The sequence below is a fragment of the Schistocerca cancellata genome, chromosome 4 (genome assembly GCF_023864275.1).
Source record: "Schistocerca cancellata isolate TAMUIC-IGC-003103 chromosome 4, iqSchCanc2.1, whole genome shotgun sequence".
In the NCBI taxonomy this organism is placed as follows: Eukaryota; Metazoa; Arthropoda; class Insecta; order Orthoptera; family Acrididae; genus Schistocerca; species Schistocerca cancellata.
In genome coordinates, this window is record NC_064629.1 from 898565735 (window position 1) to 898588365 (window position 22631).

The 22631-nt window shown below is 39.8% G+C and overlaps 1 protein-coding gene across 1 annotated transcript in view; it reads right to left on the minus strand.

Annotated features, from left to right (window-relative positions):
* Positions 1-22631, minus strand: part of LOC126184493 (uncharacterized) — a 474522-nt gene that overhangs the window by 292067 nt on the left and 159824 nt on the right. Inside the window, exon 4 of the mRNA XM_049926885.1 lies at positions 7319-7544. Within this exon, the coding sequence (XP_049782842.1) occupies positions 7319-7544 (226 nt within the window). The remainder of the gene's footprint in view (positions 1-7318; positions 7545-22631) is intronic.

Genomic DNA, 22631 nt, shown 5'->3' on the forward strand with positions numbered 1-22631 from the left:
CACTCTAGCTCCTAGCCATAAAAAAAGGAAACGTCGGTAAAACAAAGTGGTCTGTTTAAAACCGAAATATTTTTTGATATCTTTAGTGTTTGAACTAAGAATTACGGCTCACCCCATGAAAGGACGATGAAATCGTATGTTATATGCGTTTGAACAGAGCTACTTAACTGTAATGACATACGGAATGTATGTGAGTAATGAGAGGAGGAACTTCCTAATGACATTCAGATATATATATATATATATATATATATATATATATATATATATATATATATATATATATATATATATACAGGGTGTTACAAAAAGGTACGGACAAACTTTCAGGAAACATTCCTCACACACAAAGAAAGAAAAGATGTTACGTGGACATGTGTCCGGAAACGCTTACTTTCCATGTTAGAGCTCATCCGAATTTCAGATAATAGGATAATTACAAAATAATATCGTTAAATACAAGCCAACAAAACCTAACATTCTGGTGTGGAAATTTTTTTCCGTGTATTGATACAGTTCGATATAAATAAGTCTTACAGCAACGACGAGTTCTAGAACTCTTAAAAAGAGAAATATTTTTTGTACAAATTAAACGATGTGCATTTCGTGTTACCCTAAGAAAAACCGTTTTTCTCAGAATTACAATTTTGTACACACGTACTTTTCTCAATTGAGCTCTGGAACCATTATAATCAAGGAATACAACTTTCGGAATTTTCGCGTTGCTTTGTTGACCTTTCAGAATTCTTTTCGCTTTATTGAAACTACCATGATGTTGTCAGTGTGCACCGAAGTAACCCTGCAGTTGGAAGCTAAACGCATACTTTCTAAGTTTGGCCTTTCTTTTCATGTCTTGAACGACACTACTGACAAAAAGCGTTTTTGATGCGTTACCTCACAATCCATGGAACAGTAAGTAATTATTTAAAATTACCACAAACTACTTTCAACGAACGATTCCACCTCAGAGCGAGATCCTTAGGCGCTACGCTCTGCATAATTCAGGGTTGCGTAATTAGCGGTGAACGACTTGACTAGACTCAGGCGTTGTGCTAGGAACCAAGACGGGTTCCAGTGCAGCAACAATAGCAGCCATTCGAGGTCGTCTGGAGAAACTTGTACTGACAGCGAGACTAATATTCCATCGCAGCCGCAGTTAATCCAAATCTGGGCAAATCATTCCTAATACGGTGTTTCATCTTTCAGATTGTTCTTATTCATACTGATGAAATATGTATTTTTAAATTGTTAGAACATTAATTAACAGTTGCCTCGATTGTTATTTTCCATACCTTCATGAGCTTCAAATTTCGATCCATGTGCGAAAACTGACGTAAACCTGGCATCAGCCAGTCGATAAATCTCAGACATTCAATTTACTGAATAAAACGTTTTCAATATAAAAGAGCTTTTACTGCTTAGACCGTACCTTATATCATACAACTAAAGCATGAGGGCTAGTTTCGGCTGCTTTTAAGAAGCATCTTCAAATCGTAAAAATGAGTTAAATGTGCACTGAAAAACATCATCATAAGCAACAGTCATGGAATGACATTTATTCGAATTATGGATCAACAAGACTAGGACAGTACGGAGTTAAAAGCGTCATCGAGAGCAAGCCTAGTCGTAAACCAGAATCTCGCAAGATCCAGGTAATAAACATAGAAAATGGTCAGTTGCAAAAATAAAACTACGTCAGATACCCATTAATGCAGTTGAATAGCAAATATTTTAGTGAGAAAAATATATCCAACGGTAAAAAGAAGTGTCGGCTTTTCCATTACCTTACTTACAAAGCAATGATCCCTCATGGCGTATAAAATAGTCATCCTTGCAAAACGCGCACAAGTTGAAAATTAAAATACCACAAGCCCAACCAATCTCGCAAGACACATCAAAACAAAGTTTCCAGTTCCCTTCACATATAGCGTGGCCTTGGCCAGTCTGTATTGTTTACACATACCGTTGCCGACCACTGTGTCAGGACTCTCTCCATCCTATCGTGGTTTGAGAGCTCTCTACCAGACACAGTGATTTCCATATGGATATCCTTTCGCATCAGACGGCTAGATCAGTGCTCAATGCTACGGTGATTCGAGAAGCATTACGATTAATGCTAATCGGTGTCGATGTCCCCAAAACGCCTAATGTGAACACCGTCATCGTGCATATCTGAGTTGTAATAGAGCGCCAACTCCCACTTCACAAAAAATTTATTCGTAATCTTCAGGAATTACTTCACCTTTGACAGGGCGTCTAGTACACTATGATCGATCACTTAGTTTACTAGTGTCTTAAATGCCACACATAGTTTCTACGTATTTTGTTCCCATTGCGGAGCAACGCTGTATGAGAAATGTATTTGTAAGATTCTAAATACTCGTCCTGTATCTGTGTAATTTGGAACACGAACTTTCCTAGGAAACTTCTGCAAAAGGCTGGAACTTAGCTTCGGAACGTAACTATAAATTATTTGTTTGATATTCAGTTCTTACCGCATGTGTTACCAGAGTTCATATCAGGGAAACAGATGTGGGAAGTCAGGGTATCCGGGATACCGGGATAAGTTTTTATCCAGCAGTTTGTTTCAGCGCAGTACCAAGAACGAATTTTGAACTCACTTGGATATTGAGCAAAATTCTGAAATTATTTCATGGCAAAAGTGGATCATAATTCTAAACATTTAAACATCAAAATTAATTCCCCGCTAGCACCTAGAAATTTTTATTAATACAGGTATATTCAAACATACGATAGATATTTCACTGTCCGTATGTACGACCTAACAGACATATGATTTCCTGGTTTTCAGAAAATTGTACTTTACCTCATAGTTCACCACCCAGAAACCGAATCGCTTTGCGGACTGGTCCAATGTTTGACCTCGAAACGTCTTTAACGTGTTTGCAAATAGCGATTAAGAACCGCATATATTAAGTTACGTATCAGTGGAATGCAGATGTTCCTTCATAAGTACTGCGGTGATCTAGAGATGTTGAGTTAGGTTTATTTCTATTAGGTAAGACTACAAACTTTATTTCATGCTCTTTAAACTACGAATGTTGCCCAGAAAGTAATTCACCGCATTTTTTCTTCAAGAATTCGTCATTGTACATTATGAGAATTTCACACGCGAAATAACGGTGTTTAATCTACACACCCTATTTTTCCATGTAATCTCCATCCCGTTCTATGGCATTCCTTCAGTACGAAACAAGGATCCTCGTGCTGGTGGCGGAGCCAGTGCTTCAGTGAGTGAATCATCTCGCCATCTTCCTCAAAATGTCTTCCACAAGTGGAATCATTTAATGGCCCAAACAAGCGGAAGTTCGAGCGGGCTAGGTTAGGTGTGCCAGGTGTGACAGCCTAGGATGGTCTCCCTGTACGCTGCAAATCGTGAAGCATTCTGATGACGTCACCCTCCGTGTCCAGTGACAAACTGTACTTCTGTCGAAAGCAGATGCCCCATAGACTTTGTTCAAGCGTTTGAGAAAATTCCAAACAGTTTCTTTCGCTGCAGTGAGAAATTCAAGGACGGCACATGGCTTGTAACGCACATCACCTACAGACGTCATTTTGAAACAGTTCTCCAGAAGCTTGGCGCGCTTACCCAGGAGACTTCAAATAGTACATACGCAATGTTTCGTATTCGTATCAACGTTTCGCAACGTTTCGCATTCGTATCATTGTTTTCAGGTGAGAAAAAAAATCGGTGCATTACTTTCTGGGCAACCCTCGTATGTGCTAAGACGTTGTGGATGGACCTACAATAAGCAAAATTCAAATAAACGTTGATAAAGTTATATTTCTCCAAACTTCAGTGCCGTAATTTCTGGTCACTTTTTGCGTAATTAAAAGAGAGAAGCATCAGCTACTCTACCTCAGGACATTACATGATATTTCATTGGCATACTGTAGTCTGACGTTACCAGTTTACAATCTGATAATATCACTTAGGTCTTTTGCAATTATGCACTCAACGACAATAGTTGCTCCTATTATGTTACAAAATACCTGGTTGAGACGGACTGTCATTTTGAATAGGAACTCGGGAGAAAATCAACATCGTTGTAAAGAGCTCTCAAAACTTAACATTTATTGTCCCATTTCTTTTAAATTTTGGGAGATTTCGGTGATATCAAGAAGAATATCTACCTCGCTATGGCCCACACCATCAAGTCGAAGCTGGTGGGATGTCACCATCATTACGATCAAGCAGACCTGGTTTGTGCAGAATGGTATCAAACTAGTCTACGCTGGGCACAGGTTGCAATAGTGGCTAGGTCCAGCTGAATCATAATCGTAACAAAGTCAGAACGCATCATAGAGACAATAGAACCGCAGGTATTGTCACTACAATAACTTTCGGCTCAAAATAAAGAATGGTATGGGATTCAGAACTGAGAAGTAGCAGCGTCAAGAGAATTCTGCATGTTATTTGTTATATAGATGATTATCACGGCCATGTTTAGTCATTAAGAGAAGATGATTTCGTCAATAACCGCCTTCTGCAACTCGTTTGTAAACGAAAATCAGGAACAAGCGATCCTCATAATTGTGACACTTACAGATCTAATGGCAAGTGAAATACCCACAGTGCTCAATATTGGTCAAAAGAGAACCCTCAACGGTAACGTAAGCAACGTAAGTAGCATTTCTGGAGCAACTACAGCAATTCCTGACCCATTCATGATAAAGTTATCCGACCGAAATATTTGATGAACTTTTAAATAGTGTACGGTAGTCTGAGTTTCTCCAACCTCCACTGACAGGGTTGCTAGAAGATTTTCCACTAACAAAGTGGTTACTTTTTCGGCTAGGGTGCATTTTACATTAAGTTTCTTCTAATCCATAGCGTGGTGGATGACAGCCAATAACATTTCTATCACGATAGCCAGATATAGTCTTGTTTTAGAACAAGGTGGAAGGCACTTTTGACCAGAACGAGAAAAATGCGATACTTTGTAATAATTTGATGTAAGTGTTAACACTAGAAATAAAGTATATTCAAAGTTAGAGGTGTAAGAGAATGTATTTTCTGACTGAAACATTAAAAATCAGATCCAGTACCCCAAAAAGTGGATTTTATTTCCCTTTAGCTTTGTTCGAATAGTTAGTTTTATAAACGTATTTGATATCACACATACGTGCAAAACACAAACTTATTCGATACAAAATGTTCAGTTTTGAGAGCTCTCTTAAACGATAATGATTACTGTCCATGATGATGTTTCAGATTCTGAACTTCTATTTCTCAATTTTCCAGCGGTTCCCGGCTTTTCCTTGCTATCTGTTTGCCTAGACCGCAGATTTACTCGAGAATGATCAGACGCAGCGTTTCCGAGGAGAAATGTCTGTACGATTTGTCTTATGATGGACGCTAACCCAGAACCCCCAGTGTAGCGATGTAATACAGGACTAGTTATCATGAAGTTAATTGCTGTTATTAGCTTTTATTTCCAAACTATGGTCACAAATTATTTCATTTAATAACAGCCATCCCCAGATATGATACCAGATGGAAGCTACAACATCTAAATAAAATCGAGAACGGAGCCAAAATATTACCGTTATAAAGAATACCGTAGCCTTCGTCCAAGCAGTTTATATTTAGAGTGGAGCCAGAACCATAGTGATCCACGAAAAGTATTGTGAACTGTGTCAGTAAACTCTACACAGTCTTCAGCTGATCAGTACTGTGATTCTTAGTGGTAGCTTTAATTATGAACATTAGAATTAATCCTCCAGGTTACAACGCAAAATTCCTCAAATTGTGAGGGGGGGGGGGGGGTTTCCTCCGAAACTAGTAGAATTGTAAATGAGGTACGTTGTGGCTTTGGTGGAATTTAATTTAATATTTACTATTTTGATCGTATTTTGGATATAATTTGTGTGAAATGCACACCCAAAATATATACAAAATGGGTAAATATATGGAAATGCAGATTTCGCTAAGTTACAGAGGAAAATGAGTCAACTTTTCTGACGCATGCAAGTAATTTTTCTCGTTTACAGATGCGGATTTTTGCCAGCGACTCTAATTTTTTGAATGAAGCTGTACGCTTTTCTCTGCGAGATCTGAAAGAGCACTCGAAGACAATTAATATGGAACGTTGTGAAACAAAATCACTCTCCCGCCATCAGAGGCTACTGTACCAAATCTAAGAACACACGTAACTCAGGAATGGTCCGTGTGTTTATGTGTGCTCTTTGTGGGCATCCGTCTGTGCTGTGCTGTTGTAGGGATCAGACATCTTGCTCGTGAAGTATTCTGACTTTTAGGGTGGATCCGACAACAGAAAAGTGGGTATGGTTTTCGTTTACGGCGTGTCTTGCCAAACTGCTAGAGCAACATGTGGTTATATACTGAAAAATATCCAGATCGTGTCAAGCCCACACGAACTGTCATTATTTAAAAAAAAGAATGAAATAGGTAAACAAAAAGGAATAGAAACTTATAGACATACAAAATAACTTTTTAGCAGCTGTAACACAAAATCCATACGTCACTTCGCGGCAGCTTGAATGTCAGTATGACAGTATTTCGCTTCATCAGCAGTTTCATGGCAACAGCTTTGTAAATAGGTTACCGTTCTCTGACTCACCGCCACGAAAACCACACAGTAATGCGACGTTTCTCTTCAAGAACTGGTATCTGAATAAAGCGTCATATACAAAACCATAGGTTATACCCGCTTTTGATACGTTGAAAATTCAGTCTTGCCGAGATAAGTGGATAAGCTACGACATGTGTTTGTTAATGAACCGTACATTATTGGTTTCTGTTTTACAGATGGGACTAAATAATCACGAGTATGCACTGTTTCTAACAGACATGCTCGCTCAGTTATGGGATGATGTTCTGCTGGACATAAGGCAGTCCACGTGGCAACAGTCCAGCAGTTGACCCGCCAGTCCTAACAGAACATTTCGAGATAGCCGCATAAGTCTTCAGGGAATACCCGTAACGCCCATGGCATGTCTGGACTCTCACATGTAGGGAAATTGAAAGACGTGGTCTACGAGGAAACAAAGACGATTGCCCAAAATGCCATATACGGCGGGCCTCTGCTGCGATAAATGGAGATTAATTTCAATGTTCAGTATAGGCACTGCGTAATCACTTTGAAGCATATTTGATGTTCGAGGTCTATATATAGAGAATTTGGTATAGAGTTGACAATAATAAACACACGAATCCTGCTGGAGTCACGCGTGTGCTTACGTTTGGTACACTAGGGCAGACGTTTGGGGGAACGCCCTCCCGAGGGCGGGAGAGTGGTTGGCTATCTGATGGCGCGGTCCGCTGGGTACTGACCGGCGCTGCGCGGGCCCTGCTGCAGGCGCTGCGAGCCGACGCCGCCCAGCGCCGCCCACCGCTGCGCCTGCCGCTTCACGTCGCCCACGACGGCGTCACAGCGCAGGCGCAGCCGCTTCCCGTTCGAGAAGAGCCGCTGCTCGGCGTCCAGCTTGATCTCCCGCCGGCTGCTCACCAGGCCGCGGCTGTCAACCTCCGCCTCTAGTTCCTGCACGCCCTCCTCCACCTGCACAAACACAACGCCACTTGTTACCTGTTCGTCGTAACCTAAATTTCCACGTAATAACTCAGGTTCTGATGTAAGCAGAGAGACTGTTTGGCCTCAAAATAACGCTGTTTGAATCATATTTGTGGTATTTTTCATCACTCATCGGTACAGAAATTCCGTAGTTATGACTGAGAAAAGAACTTCGTTTCTGTTTTGCTAGTAGGGGAACTTGGGGCGGAACAAGATGGCGGAGCACAGCTGGATTGTGATGTTTTCTAGACTGGGGAATGGCTCTGAGCACTATGCGACTTAACTTCTGAGGTCATCAGTCGCCTAGAACTTGGAACTAATTCAACCTAACTAACCTAAGGACATCACACAGGATTCAAACCTGCGACCGTAGCGGTCGCTCGGCTCCAGACTGTAGCGCCCAGAACCGCACGGCCACACTGGCCGGCAGACTGGGGAATGCTGAAACCTACTGTGCTGACATGTAAGTACACTACTGGCCATTAAAACTGTTACACCAAGAAGAAATGCAGATGATAAACGGGTATTCATTGGACAAATATATTATACTAGTGCTAACATGTGTTACATTTTCACGCAATTTGGGTGCATAGATCCTGAGAAATCAGTATCCAGAACAAGCTCTTCTCGCCGTAATAACGGCCTTGATACGCCTGGGCATTGAGTCAGACAGAGCCTGGATGGCGTGTACAGGCACAGCTGCCCATGCAGCTTCAACACGATACCACAGTTCATCAAGAGTAGTGACTGGCGTATTGTGACGAGCCAGATGCTCGGCCACCATTGACCAGACGTTTTCAATTGGTGAGACATCTGGAGAATGTGCTGGCCAGGGCAGCAGTCGAACATTTTCTGTATCCAGAAAGACCCGTACAGGACCTGCAACATGCGCTCGTCCATTATCCTGCTGAAATGTAGGGTTTCGCAGGGACTGAATGAAGGGTAGAGCCACGGGTCGTCACACATCTGAAATGTAACGTCCACTGTTCAAAGCGCCGTCAATGCGAGCAAGAGGAGACCGAGAAGTGTAACCAATGGCACCCCATACCATCACGCCGGGTGATACGCCAGCATGGCGATGACGAATACACGCTTCCAATGTCCGATCACCGCGATGTCGCCAAACACGGGTGCGACCATCATGATGCTGTAAACAGAACCAGGACACATCCGAAAAAATGACGTTTTCTCATTCGTGCACCCAGGTGCGTCTTTGAGTACACCATCGCAGACGCTCCTGTCTGTGATGCAGCGTCTAGGGTAACCGCAGCCGTGGTCTCCGAGCTGATAGTCCATGCTGCTGCAAACGTCGTTGAACGTGAAGATGGTTGTTGTCTTGCAAACGTACCCATCTGTTGACTCAGGGATCGAGACGTGACTGCACGATCCGTTACAGCCATGTGGGTAAGATGCCTGTCATCTCGACTGCTAGTGATACGAGGCCGTTGGGATAAAGCATGGCCTTCCGCATTATCCTCCTGAGCCCACCGATTCCATATGCGGCTAACAGTCATTGGCTCTCGACCAACGCGAGCAGCAATGTCGCGATACGATAAACCGCAATCACGGTAGGCTACAATCCTACCTCTATCAAAGTCGGAAACGTGATGGTACGCATTTCGTCTCCTTACAGGAGGCATCACAACAACGTTTCACCAGGCAACGCCGGTCAACTGCTGTTTGTGTATGAGAAATCGGTTGCAAACTTTCTGCATGTCAGCACGTTGTAGGTGTCGCCACCGGCGCCAGCCTTGTCTGAATGCTCTGAAAAGCTAATCATTTGCATATCACAGCATCTTCTTCATTTCGGTTAAATTTCGCGTCTGTAGCACGTCATCTTCGTGGTGTAGCAATTTTAATGGCCAGTGGTGTATATCTCTGGATGGAGGGGAAAGTGCTACACCAATTTTGACTTGGTTTGGAATTCGACCCGTAAGTTAATCGTCGTCCTACGCGTTTCATGTTGTGTTTTTATAACTTCTGGTGAATTTAAACGCAAGATTAGCCGTTAATTCGTAATTATATGCCATTAAATGACATGAAAACCTCATATTTGTGGAGATTCCAGTTCCTTAGTCTACATTGTTCATCAAACATCTTTATGTCTTAGTTTTAACTGATATTCCTGCTAAGTTCAGTGCTTATGCAACAATTTCAAAAAAATTGCCTTATACCATTTTGCTCAATTGGTGGGGAACTGGAAATATGCAGACACTTCTTTGAGACAATATAAAAAATACGTTCCATACAGTTGTGTGTGATTTTCAAGTAAGTTACGTTAGGATACTCAACAAGGCGATTTTTTTAATACCTTTAAGAAGTATTTCCTGTGCTCCTCTATTTTAGAAAAATTGTTAAACATTAAGTATGCCATAACGCCACGATTTTCCTAATTGTTTATTTGGAACTGGTTTTCGGTTTATTACGCCTCATGCATGACAGAACTGACTAGAGTCCACAAGAAATGTTAATCCCTAGGAAACCAAACATTACAAACCAAGGTACTGACAATACCGACAGAATCTTTGGTCGTGACAGTAGGCGATGATCGCGCTCTTATTACTCATGTTCTGCACCAACCATGTTAAACTACCCATTATGTAAATTTTATGTTAACACTGTAGACTGACATTTTAATGTCAGTGATGAGCACTTTATCTGACATAATTCACATTATGTAATGACCAAACATTTAGTTTCCAATGATAGTTTCTTTGTTTGTCATATTTGTTTTCCTAAGCACCACCGTCTCTTGTGGATGCTAATCACTTTATTTCTCATAAAGCCATAATAAAATGAAAACCTGTTACAAATAAACAAATATCACTAGAACAAAACACAAATGTTTTTGAACCTTAGATTGCTTGTAATTGTCAGTTTACCATTGTGATTTTAGCTACATTTCATCTATCAGTCTCACAGTGTGAGTCAAGATTTCACTTTTGGTTTCAGTTTTAGAAAATATTGCTGACATTGCTACCATTTGTTGGGAGTAAGATCCACATCCTATTTGCAGTGCCGTAATAGGTTTCGTCCGGAATAGTTTCCCAGAAGGAATCACACCAAATGTGATACAAGAGCGTTACTCAGTTGTTTTCTCACATTATAAGAAATCATTCGAAGCAATTAAGATACCGCAGTCAAAACACAAGATCATAACATTACTATGCAGATAACTAGTCTCTCCTAGAAGATCACACGTTAAATATTATAATTAAATAAGACATCGGTAACTTTCAACATAATTTCCCTAGATAAAATCGGATCTCAGTTTCTACTATCCTTATCAAATGCATAATATCTAATTTTTGTCCCTTTTCTATTTCCGAATTTTGCATTGATCTTTGTTTTTGTTTGTTTGTAGCCCTCATATTTGGTCAATCATTATAAACATCATTTGCATGCCAACATAGCCAGCAGTTAGTGAGATGCCCCGGATTTTATTTTCATGCACTGAATCTTCAATAAAATTGTTCTTCGCAGTTACTGAATGCTGTATGAAAGGCAATTCCCACAGAAAGACAGATTGCAGTAGTAAGATATAGCTTCGTTGACGTCACAAGCCACAGAAGCCGCGATCTGGCTGACAACAAATATTTCACAGCATCTAGCACTGTTTTTTTGTTTACAATAAATATTGTAGCCGTATTAGAGCGTTTCCGATATATGGTTTTGTTTGTGCTGTACTTAAGAATGAACAAACTCTTCGAAGTTTTGCTAGTCCCGCCAGGAGTGCTAGTCGCTCGAAGTTCCAGGATAACTTCTGTAACTTTTGGAATGTAGAAGATAAGGTACTGGCGGAAGTATAGGAAGCAGGTGGTGTCACGAGCCACCGATGGCCAGCTCAATCAGTAGAGCACTTTTCTGCGGAAGACAAAGGTCCCAAATTCGAATCACACTTTCAACCCGCCAGCAAGTTTCAAATCAGCGCACACTACATTGCAGAGTGAAAAATCGTTCAAGAATACGAAATAGGATCTATATTCAACGGAGACAGGCAGTGGTCTTCTATAACTAAGGGCAACCACAGGAAAAGAGTAACCGTCTGTCGTTATGTAACGTAAATGGTAAATGTAACCAGCATTCGTTCAATTAATAACACTTTTTCAGGTGGCGTAATTTAAAAATGCAGGAAATCGCTGTTAGCGAATTTTATCGCAGTAGGAAGCGACACAAACATAAATAATACGTTAATAAAGTAATTGATGAAATGATACAATTATGTGCTGTATCGACAGTGTCATCATCGACCGCACTTGGCGCGTCGCGCTCTGTTGTCATCTCCACAGAAGAAATCTGGCCGCTGCGAACTGCTGCTAATGGGGCTCGCCAGATAATCTTCAGACTAACATCCGACTAATCTCCGATCACACCGACGACCGTGCAGTGTAATCTTACGAACATAGAGTGTTCATCCACCATGTTACACAGACGGATGCAACACCATGAATTCATGAGACGTCACTGTTGATAGTGGTGCATGCTAGTAGACGAAGAAAATCCACAGTTACTGTACACATTAGACATTTGTCAGTTCCGCATGACTAGATCACATTACCGATCAAAGTGACAATGTAGTGCGTTCTGAAAGAACAGTGTTATAAGAAATGTAATGCTGTTTAGATGCGGCGATACATCTGTGTGTTTTCATATTCTAGCAGATACAGAGAAATAATAAAATACACCTAACTTGAAATAATATTCTCGAGTCCCTGATTGTTAATTCTCACAGACATCTGAATTATAATCTTCCATATTCTATATTCAGTTTCGCCCTTTGAAAGATGATTCGTTCGGCAGCGTATGATATAGAGAATAGACAAAGGCCCTTATTCCCTGTAGCGATCATACCAGTAGGATGCCATTACACGGTGTGTGAAGCTCTCAAAAGGTGGCCCTAAGCCGTGAGGGAACCTTAAAGGGCGAATAAGCTCTTAGGCTGATAGCGGTAAGAGGCGCCCTTTCAATTCCCCTTGTTGGACGGCTACATACAAGGAGAGAAATATCTTGAACGAGCAGTGAATCTACCTCCCACGATATGATGTTCTGGTCTGTTTTTGTTTTACTTTTCTTGCTTAGAATATATAATTCGCCACTACCGAAAACTTGAAATGTATCGTAAGCTACTCTGTGGCCATATCAGATTTTGCACTCTTTTAAAATAACTAATGAAATAAGTAACTCTGTGAAACTACTATTACACCAAAGATTTCGTATGAGCGTGAGGAATATCGGGCCGACTTGTTTATTGGATCCAGGTCTTTCTAGAAAATAGAACTTAGCACTTCTTTCTTAACAGAGCCAAATTATGTGATGTAAAATTAACTTCAGGCGTATCACAATGGGTTATTAAAGGACCATAGGTGTTCACGATATGAACGCCGGCCGGAGTGGCCGTGCGGTTCTAGGCGCTATGTCGGAAAATTGTACCAAAATGCAGCAACATCTGTAATGGAGAAAAGCTATGTGCAACTTTCACTTGACACATAACACGAAGAAATGTAACGTATAAGTCACATTATTTGTCGATTATACAATTTGCAATCCATCACTGGATACAGTAAGGTACGTGTAATATCCAAGAGACATGAGATCTGCAAGAATTATACAATAATACTTGCAGGAAATGTGGGTGTCAGACTGAGTATCATTAGAAGAATCCTAAAGATATGTAGCTTACACACGAGAAAAGTAGGTCAAGAAATCTTTTTTCAAAGCTCCTTATGTATTTGCCCAGTGTATGAGGTTTTTTGTCAGGAAAGATTATTAGAGAAGCTAGAGAAGACCCAAAGAGAGCATTGCGCATCGTGATGGCAACTCCTTGTAAAAGAGAGAGCATTGATTCTATTCCACACTAGTGCCAGATGGCAGACGCTGTGTGTCACGGAAATGCTGACATTCCGAGAGTTTTCCTTTCAAGAGGTCAGGCAACATATTGCTCCCATCAATACACATCTTTCCAAATAGGCGTAATGGTAAAACAGGGAACTATGAGGTCAAACGGGGTCTTACTGACAGTCGTTCTCAACACACACCATCTGCGAATGGATCAGGAAAGGGAGGAACGATGGTGGTACGCGTGCTGTTCTGTCATATTGCGCGAACTGGCAAACAGAGTTCGGATATACACGTAGATTCTTTAATTTCCCTACAGGCAAAGATATTCCTGATGGCGTGGTGGAAAATATTCCCAGGAGCACACGATGTATTGACAATCAAACAAAGACTAAAAGGTCACAGACAGTCTTAAAATCCCTTAACCCTAGGACGTACTCTGCTAAAATTTCCCTAGTACTCCATCTGGGGTCATACATGACCCCAATCAATATATAATAGACTGTGTGTACTAATCATTCAGAGAACAACGTATTGTCGTTTAATACTGTTTGTTTACATTTTATTTATTATTTAGACACATTTCACAGCTTTTTTAACAGGTATGTACATAGTAGAATTAAATTACATATGGCAGAGTAATTACATATCAGAAGTTACAATATTACTCTAAGTCATAATTTGTTTCACTCATAAATGTTTCACAATGGCTTCAAATTTACAGAAAATGTGATGAACAACTCAACAGGAGACATAATTCTAACCGGAATCCGTACCATAGTCATCTGCACATATTTTGCAAGTAGTAACTATTTCAGAATGTTCCTTGCAAACAAATTTGTTACACTTTTTGCACGTTGAACTGTATTTTGTGTACTTTGATCGGGGGCAAATGGAGCATCTGCCTCGCTTTCTCTTCTGATTGTCGGGTATTACGTTTGGATGTCCACTGTCGAACAGATCATCAAATCCACACCGTTTGATACTGCTAATAATATCCTTGTTCCTTGCTTGTGGTAAACTAAAACGACGTTCAACTTGGGGCATTGCCATTTCTTTGGCCAACTTCATTAGAAAAAGACGTCTCTCTGTTTTTTCAACAGCAACACAGAAGAGTCTGTAAGCACTGAGTGCAGCTAGATCGACAAGATCATAAAATACTGCTAATGGCCAACGTTTTGTACCCTTTTTCACAGAATAGTAAGAGCTCATTTGATCTAGCGTATCAACACCTGATTTTGTTGAGTTGTAATACAACACTACTTCTGGTTTTCGTTTCAAGTTGTTTTCTTTGGGCACTTCAGATGATTGATGTTGTGTTGACAGGAGTAGCACAGCCTTATTTCTTTTTGGAACATACGAAACTAATAGGGTTTTACCACTGTATGCAAATCTGGTAGTGCATTCTTCCCTAGTTTTCGAAGGCTAAAACTCTTCTTTTCTTGTAGAACGTAGAGTACCTACAAGTGTCAACTTCATTTTCTAAAATTCTTGGCCAAGGTCATAGCTCGTGAAAAAATTGTCAGTGGTAATATTCCTACCACTGCCAGTCAGATGACGCATTAAATCTAAGACCACTCTCTTGCCTTGATTCACTTCTCTCACATCACCACTCCATCCAATGTACATTTGAAGATTTGTCAGATAACCATGTTCACAGTCTACTGCGCACCATATCTTGATGTCATACTTTCCTAGCTTTGAAGGAATGTAGACCTTGAAACTGCACCGACCTCTGTATCCGCAAAGATGTTCATCAACAGTAATGTTGCTAGAAGGTATAAATGTTATTTGACATTGCACGGAAAACAAATCAAATATTTCCTGTACAGCTTCAGCCTTATTTCCAGTCCTCTCTTTCCTTTCAAGTCTTGTGATGCGGTCGTCAAAACGAAGTGAACGCAGAATGTCCTGATATCGCCTCCTCGACATAGTAGCACGCAACAGAGGAGTGCCATATTCAGAGTCCCAAAATTCGTCAATAGGTTTCCCCCGGCTCTTCTGTACGCCATACAGAACCAGCAAGCCTAAAAATGAAAGAAGCTCGCATCTGTCTGTATCACGCCAGTCAACTAATTTTCCAGACACTTTCAATTCATTTCCTCGTTGATTTGTGAACTGAACTATTATATCCAGCAATTCATTAGTAATAAACTGCCTGAAACAGTCAACAGATGAGCTAACACTAACTGTACTAGGAATACCTGCTGAAAATCGTTGTATGTTGCGGATTGGAAATCTACGAATTGATGGTCCTTTTGTACTCCATGCCATATCCAGACCCCTGCTTACCAGGACTGCACTTTCATCTTCTCCACTGTCATCATTTTCAGCAAGAATAACATTTTCTTCTAATTCATGTAAACAAATTTCATCACTTTGGTCTACCTGTGTCTCTGTTCCATCATCTTCGGCGTCACTACCTTCTGAATCACGACTGCTACGAAATAAGTCTTCCATAGCTTGTTCTACACTATAGCCAGGAGCAAAACGTATTCCATCCATGCTGAAATTACACTGCAGCAACAAACGTACAACAAACGAACTTCCAGTTTGAGGTTAGTTCTGAGTAACACCTGAATAACACCTGAATTCAGTGTTACCAACTCAAAATACCTAAGAAAGAGATTGATAGTTGATAATCTATACATTCTATGAATGTTACATATAATCTATCTGGGGTCATAACTGACCCCAACAGTAGTTTTTGTTAATTATTGATTTAAATGTTGCGTCAAGCGCTCTAAAAATTGTTGTGAGAGAACTACAACACTGTGTGGTAAAAGTCATATAATTCTGGATTTTTACAAGAAATAGAAATATTATTTTATCCATAGTAAAGATGACTAGTGTCACCTATAACCTCAGAGTGAGTCTTACGGTTAATATAAAAGACTATTGTGTGGTATCCAAATTCTTCGAATGTAGTGACTATAGTTTTATTTATCAATTCAGTTCTCTCGCTTCACTTTCCAGAATTCATAAGCGAGTGTGTTTAACGACTTTACGGACAAAGGATGAGGGGGGGGGAGGAGGGGAGGGGAAGGGGCTTAAACACTCAAAAAACAAAGCGTATGCTGACACAAAGTAAAACAGAGATCAATAGGTACTTCTTATTTTGAGTATAACCAAACGTGGTAATAAAACCGATTGGTAACTGAACCACCATGGTGCTTTCAATGGTCTGATGTGTTTGCTGTTGGAATGTCACAATCTTTCTTTGAACTGATTAATCTACTCAATTATCGGAAAACGAAAGTTTTACCTATAGTCGTAGTAGGAGCCATTGTACTTGTAGATAGTTTTTCACATACAAAATGCATTTCTGAAGGTGACAGGTTGATTATAAGGAAGAAACAAATTTAAATATAGTGCAGTCTCACTTAACTGATTTAAGGTACAGAACTATACAGGTTTGACTATATGCAAATTAAATTACACATTTGTGTGAACAGATGACATAATGCACAAGCAGATAAGCAACACAAGACTCGTTCACACTTTAGCCACTCAGCTTGAGGAAGAATCCGAAACGTCAGTTAGTCTACCCAACGTATTGTTGTACTAACCGCTCACCTCCTGAAAGGCTGAAGGGTGAGGCAAATCATTGTTTGGCGCAGAGAAATTCAGGCTAAAGCAGTCAGTTACTGAAATAATAGTACCTCTTTATCCGATGAAAGATATTTTTATTTGTTATGTTTCAAAATTAATGTCAGTGCATTACATTACGCCGTTTTTACAATGTGGTATCGGTGACATACAGTATACTAATTATACGTTTAAGTTTACTTGCATTAGAATTTTTCCTTATCTCTGTTTGTACGTCTGCTACGCCACATAGTAGACAGTAAAGCAGTAAATTACATTGTTAGCCGTAGAAGATACCTGATTACTGACTTGCTCGCCGTATATGAACTTTGGTTGTGATATTTCAGCGATATACCGGTTTACACTAGTGGCCGTAATAAGAACAGTAAAAGTAAATTTTTTTGTACGAATCACATTGAACTTAATGGTGGAAATGACTATATAAGGAACTAATTTATTCCTCATGTGAAATTATTTTGTCTGTTTATTTACTGAAAATCTGATACGGTCATGGTTTTGAGAAAATTATGTATGTCACTGTCCAGAAATCAAGGTTCGTGTGAATTACGCAAAGAATCTATGCAGTTCACCAGAGGAAAACTACGGGTAGAAATATATTATTTATTGAGAATTCGTCAGTATTTAAATTGTCACTGCTACTAATATGAACACTAACATCGAACTGATCTGAGATGTACAATCTATCGGCAAAATGTCTTGGAGTTTAGCCATGAAACCAAAGACGGCTCAGGGCTATAATAGCGTTGAACTGCTAACCCAGAAACTTCTGTTTATTTTATATACATAGTGTTTCAGTGATTGTAATTCATCCGCGGCAAGAGCAAAATTTAAGTACTGTAAAGTAAGTCTTAAATGAACAGTGAGTGCCCGCCCGTTAAGAGCAGTCAATCCATGTTTCATTAGATGACGTTTCCTATTCATTCTGACAGAGTTCTCCGGTTACTTGCCCAATTATGCTCGTTCACAGGGACTTAATCCCAAATAGAGAGGAGTTTTAAATTCAGCAGTTGATTGGACACTCTCGTACCGGCTGATGAAGTGTGCGAAATGGGATTAGTGATGTGATTGCTGGCAGGCAAGTTTGCGCGCGTCCAGCGATTGCGCTTTAAAGTGCGTCTTCTCATCAGCTTCTGCGCCCGTAACAAACGAGCCTAGCAACAACAGAACCACTTATGTGGATGAATAATTCTTGCCAAGAAAAGTCACACTCCGCTCGGATACAAAAGCCGTTCACTTCGTGGCTTATTCAGTAGCTGTAATGGATTTACGCTCCCCTAATTCTCTTTTACTTTTCTACCGATGGAAGCTTTCTCTAGTGTACAGCAACAGTCGATCCTCTCGGAGGATGTAGTCCCTCAGTTTTACGCGATGTTGCTGGAGTGGCAAGTAAACAAGAATTATACGTTTCTATCTCCCCATGTAACTGAATTTATGCTTAAAAGATGAAATGCAGATCCCTGTTATCAGTATGTTAATCAGTATATAGAAAGCAACAAAACACTTATTAATGCCTTCTCTGTATTCCTTCGTTACCATCTTCCTCTCCACTGCTATGCCTATACTTTCTCGGTTATTGTTTATCTAAATCAATATGACCGTGAAAAATAAGTGTGGAATGTACTTATCTCGGGAAAATGAGATGTGTGGAAAGACAGATGACTGAAAATGTAGTTTGTTCAAGGGATACTCTTTGGTTAATACAGCACACAATGCAAACATGGACTGAACTACAATAGAATCACCTTAATTACGGGAGACATCACTTTCTCGTGACAGGGATACGTCCTGAATTAAGAGATGATCTTTGATGAATTAATTCTCAAATAATGGCTCTGAGCACTATGGAACTTAACTGATGTCATCATCAGTCCCCTAGAACTAAGAACTACTTAAACCTAACTAACCTAAGGACACCACACACATCCATGCCCGAGGCAGGATTCGAACCTGCGACCGTAGCGGTCTCGCGGTTCCAGATTTTAGCGCCTAGAACCGCTGGGCCACTCGGTCCGGCAATTAATTCTCATTCACAATGTCTAATTTAAACTGCACATAATAATGTTAATGATTTTCAGATTATTAATTTCAAGGAAAAAGCGAGGAAAGCGATAAGGTTGCAAGTTACAATGATATTCAGTGTAAGATATGTTCAAATGTGTGTGAAATCTTACGGGACTTAACTGCTAAGGTCATCAGTCCCTAAGCTTACACACTTCTGAACCTAAATTATCCTAAGGACAAACACACACACCCATGGCCGAGGGAGGACTGGAACCTCCGCCGGCACCAGCCGTCAGTATAAGAGTTTTGTGTCAAAACTGAAGGAAATTTCATTAGGTCTTTAGAAACAACTTCAAGATATGCAGGGAGGAGTATTGGCAAAAAATTTCTTTGGTGCCAAATTTAGTATTTAGCGAAATTTTCCAGTGAAACATTTCTCTATAACAGCACTGCGAAGATAATTATTCGCCTGGAGTTAGTGATAATTTTAAAATTATGTTTGAAAAAGCTTTTCGTGATAGAAAAGCATTAGCGAGAATAATCAAAGCTACAGTCAAAATGTAACCCATGAGGTGTTTGAATGCGTAGTTCAAAACATATTTTGGTCTTTATCCAAATGAAGCAGAATAAAGAATGTATATGTAAATGGGTCGTGTTACACAGAGCAAAGAGTTCTGTAATATTCATTTTGAAACAGTAATTAATTTAAACACTTCTTACGGTTTATCACAAATAAATGTTTTAAAATATTTAATGTGGGGTGTTTTAGAGACCAGATTGCTCAGATGATCAGTTTTTAAAGTATGTAGGTAATTTAGGAAACGTATCAGGAAATAAGTAACAGAGAAAACTTTGATTTCGGAGATTCATCAGAAGGTAATCTGAGGAGATAATGATAACTATGAAGAAAGCAATTTAGAAAATGTATCACGAAACAAGTAGGAGAAAAAACCTTGATTTTCGGAATTCAACAGAAGGAAATAAGAGATAATGTAGGGAGGATTACAATAATCACGAAAGAAGGGGAATCGATAACAACAAAGAAAAGAATTCTAACACAGAATTTAGTGTTACATTCATCCATCACAACAGAAAAACAGAAACGATAGAATGGTAAATGAGCAGGTCAACCTAGAGTCGTTCCGTTGACTGTGAGAGTGGAAATTAAACCTGATGAATTGACCACTTACGCTCTATCGAGCAGTCAAGTCGCTTTGAGATCGCGGGTCCTGTACTGCGATTGAGACCATGCGTCCTGTGCTGCGATGGTGTATTTTCGGTTGTGTCCAAGGAGGCGATGAATAGCGCACCTAGCGTAATTGTGAAGAAAGACAGCGAACTAAAAGCTTACTTTGCGTTGTAGTATACCGCGATTATCATTATTATTATTATTATTATGAGCGGAAATGAATTATTACGCCTTAAGAGTCAGTAAAATTGAGTTTAACGTAATTTCTCACAGCCAATATGATTTTTATTGTAAGAATCAAAAATATGTATGCAACTGCTGTCATGTTCTTCACCTTATTGACTGTCTTTGAAGTACTCTTTAACCGTTCTGCACGTCAAGACCTAAATTATTCTTATTAGTTGAGGTTCATACTGCATATCAGCAGAGATTTACATTTCCTTTCATCTGACGAGACTTTTTCTTTTACACAATTAACAAATAAATAATATCAGTATTAAATCTTACTAAACATTAAGCCACTTTTATACAGAATTCACTGTTATGAATTGGCATCTCATTCCAACGCGTTGAAAAGGTAGCAGAAGGTTTTAAGCACTTGTCTCCTTCTCTTTGTTTCTAGTTCCTCAGAAACGTAGCAAAACAGGAAACTTGGTGAATATTTTCGTATGGAAAACTTCTGACGGAAACAGAAGGCAGTCAACTTTTGCAGTTTCTGGGGTTTCCATTCAACCGGAGGAAATCGGAGATTCGTATAGAACATCCACTCTGGGGCCAGCCAGCACTTGTATTCACCTTCCAGTGAGAACGAACTACCTGGGTGAGGGGCAGGAACATCATGAAACCCAGGCGGGTGAGCAGAGACGCTTAACACGGCACTACTATAGACATTCAAATGATAATAACCATATGAAAGTAATAAGTTGGTAATTATTAAACAAAAGGAAGTAAGGCAGACGGAAGCTCAGTGTACATCACTAATTTTAGCTGATACATTTTTGAATTAGAAGGGATCAGTCGCGTGAGCTGATGCATGTAGTAACAGAGTGTAAATAAGAGGAACAATTATATTTAACTGAAAACGTCTCATCATTCGCGGAAAGATATTCTGATATGGCAGTCCAAGGTACAGAACTCTAATGTGCGAAGTCTGTGCGGTTATCACCTAATAATGAGTTGCTTATAATGGGACTCTAAGAATCAAAATGAATATCTGTAACAAAACTATGCATACGTATGTTAATTGGAAAGGGATATTCGTCACATGAATCCAAAACAACTGAAAGGATGGATACGTTACGTCCATGCCGTTATATGTTACCCGTTATGAAAAATGTAATGTAATCGATTCCTTTCCCTTTGAAGCTTTCCAGAAAGGCTTCGTTTGTAACAGTGGCTAATTAAGGACAGTTGACATTTAGTACGCTACCGGACCACGGAAATTTGAAACAAACGCCAGCCAGCTTGCTTCTGACGAAAAAGCCTCACCGCTTTTTTTGTGAACATCAAAGCTACAGGCAACTGTACAGTTCTTTACTTCTCTGTGTGCCTCTATGATGGGAAGTGCGTCCACATAAACGCCTCTCATTGACAAAAATTCTTTTACAGTTTCCACGAACAGTTTTCTGAAACAGCTGCCAGATACAAAGGGCATTGTTTTCGTTCTGAATGTCGAACGCAGTTTTACAACCGATGAAACGAATTTAGTATGCGTCAACACATCTAAAATAACGTTAATAAAGTAAGGTTTTTCTTCTGCAATTTGAAACATTAGTAGTGCAAAGAACCGTGCAGAATTTAGCAGACTCGTTTATAGAGACCGCGTAGCATCCCGTGCAGGCAACAGAAAAATGTCACAGGAAGGGGACAGAAGAACTATGAAATGAATGTGTATTTGAAAACGGGATTCAATCCGTAATTTTCGATCTTATTCAGTAATTTAGAAATCAGCATACCCTTAGCACTCACATTACATTCCAACTTGCATTAATCAAGCGAATAGCGCAACTTCAATAATCTTTTGTATAATAGTTGGGGTCCTATTCTTACTTCCTCATCTACAGTGGACGGGTAGGGAGAAAGAATATTGGGGCTGTAGATAGGGCGTTTTGTTTCTATTTCTCCTCCTAGAACCTTTTCATTCCTTCAAGCAAGCTCATCCCATTTCGTCTTATCAGATGTTCTTGGGCTTAGTAATTGTCCTCCTATAACCAACTGAGGTAGGTATCGTTATTTCGAAGTGCATCTTTATTACAAATTTTGTTTCGAACAGTCACGAGTTTTCCCATCACATCAAGGATCTTTGCCCTTTCCTCACATTAGATTTTCTTGGACATTGTACAATATTTCGTGGAAAATCTTAAGGTTGGTGACGTTCTTTAGGAGCACCCAATTTTTCCCAAATGTACATTGGATCAATTAACTTCTTCCATTTCTTTCGT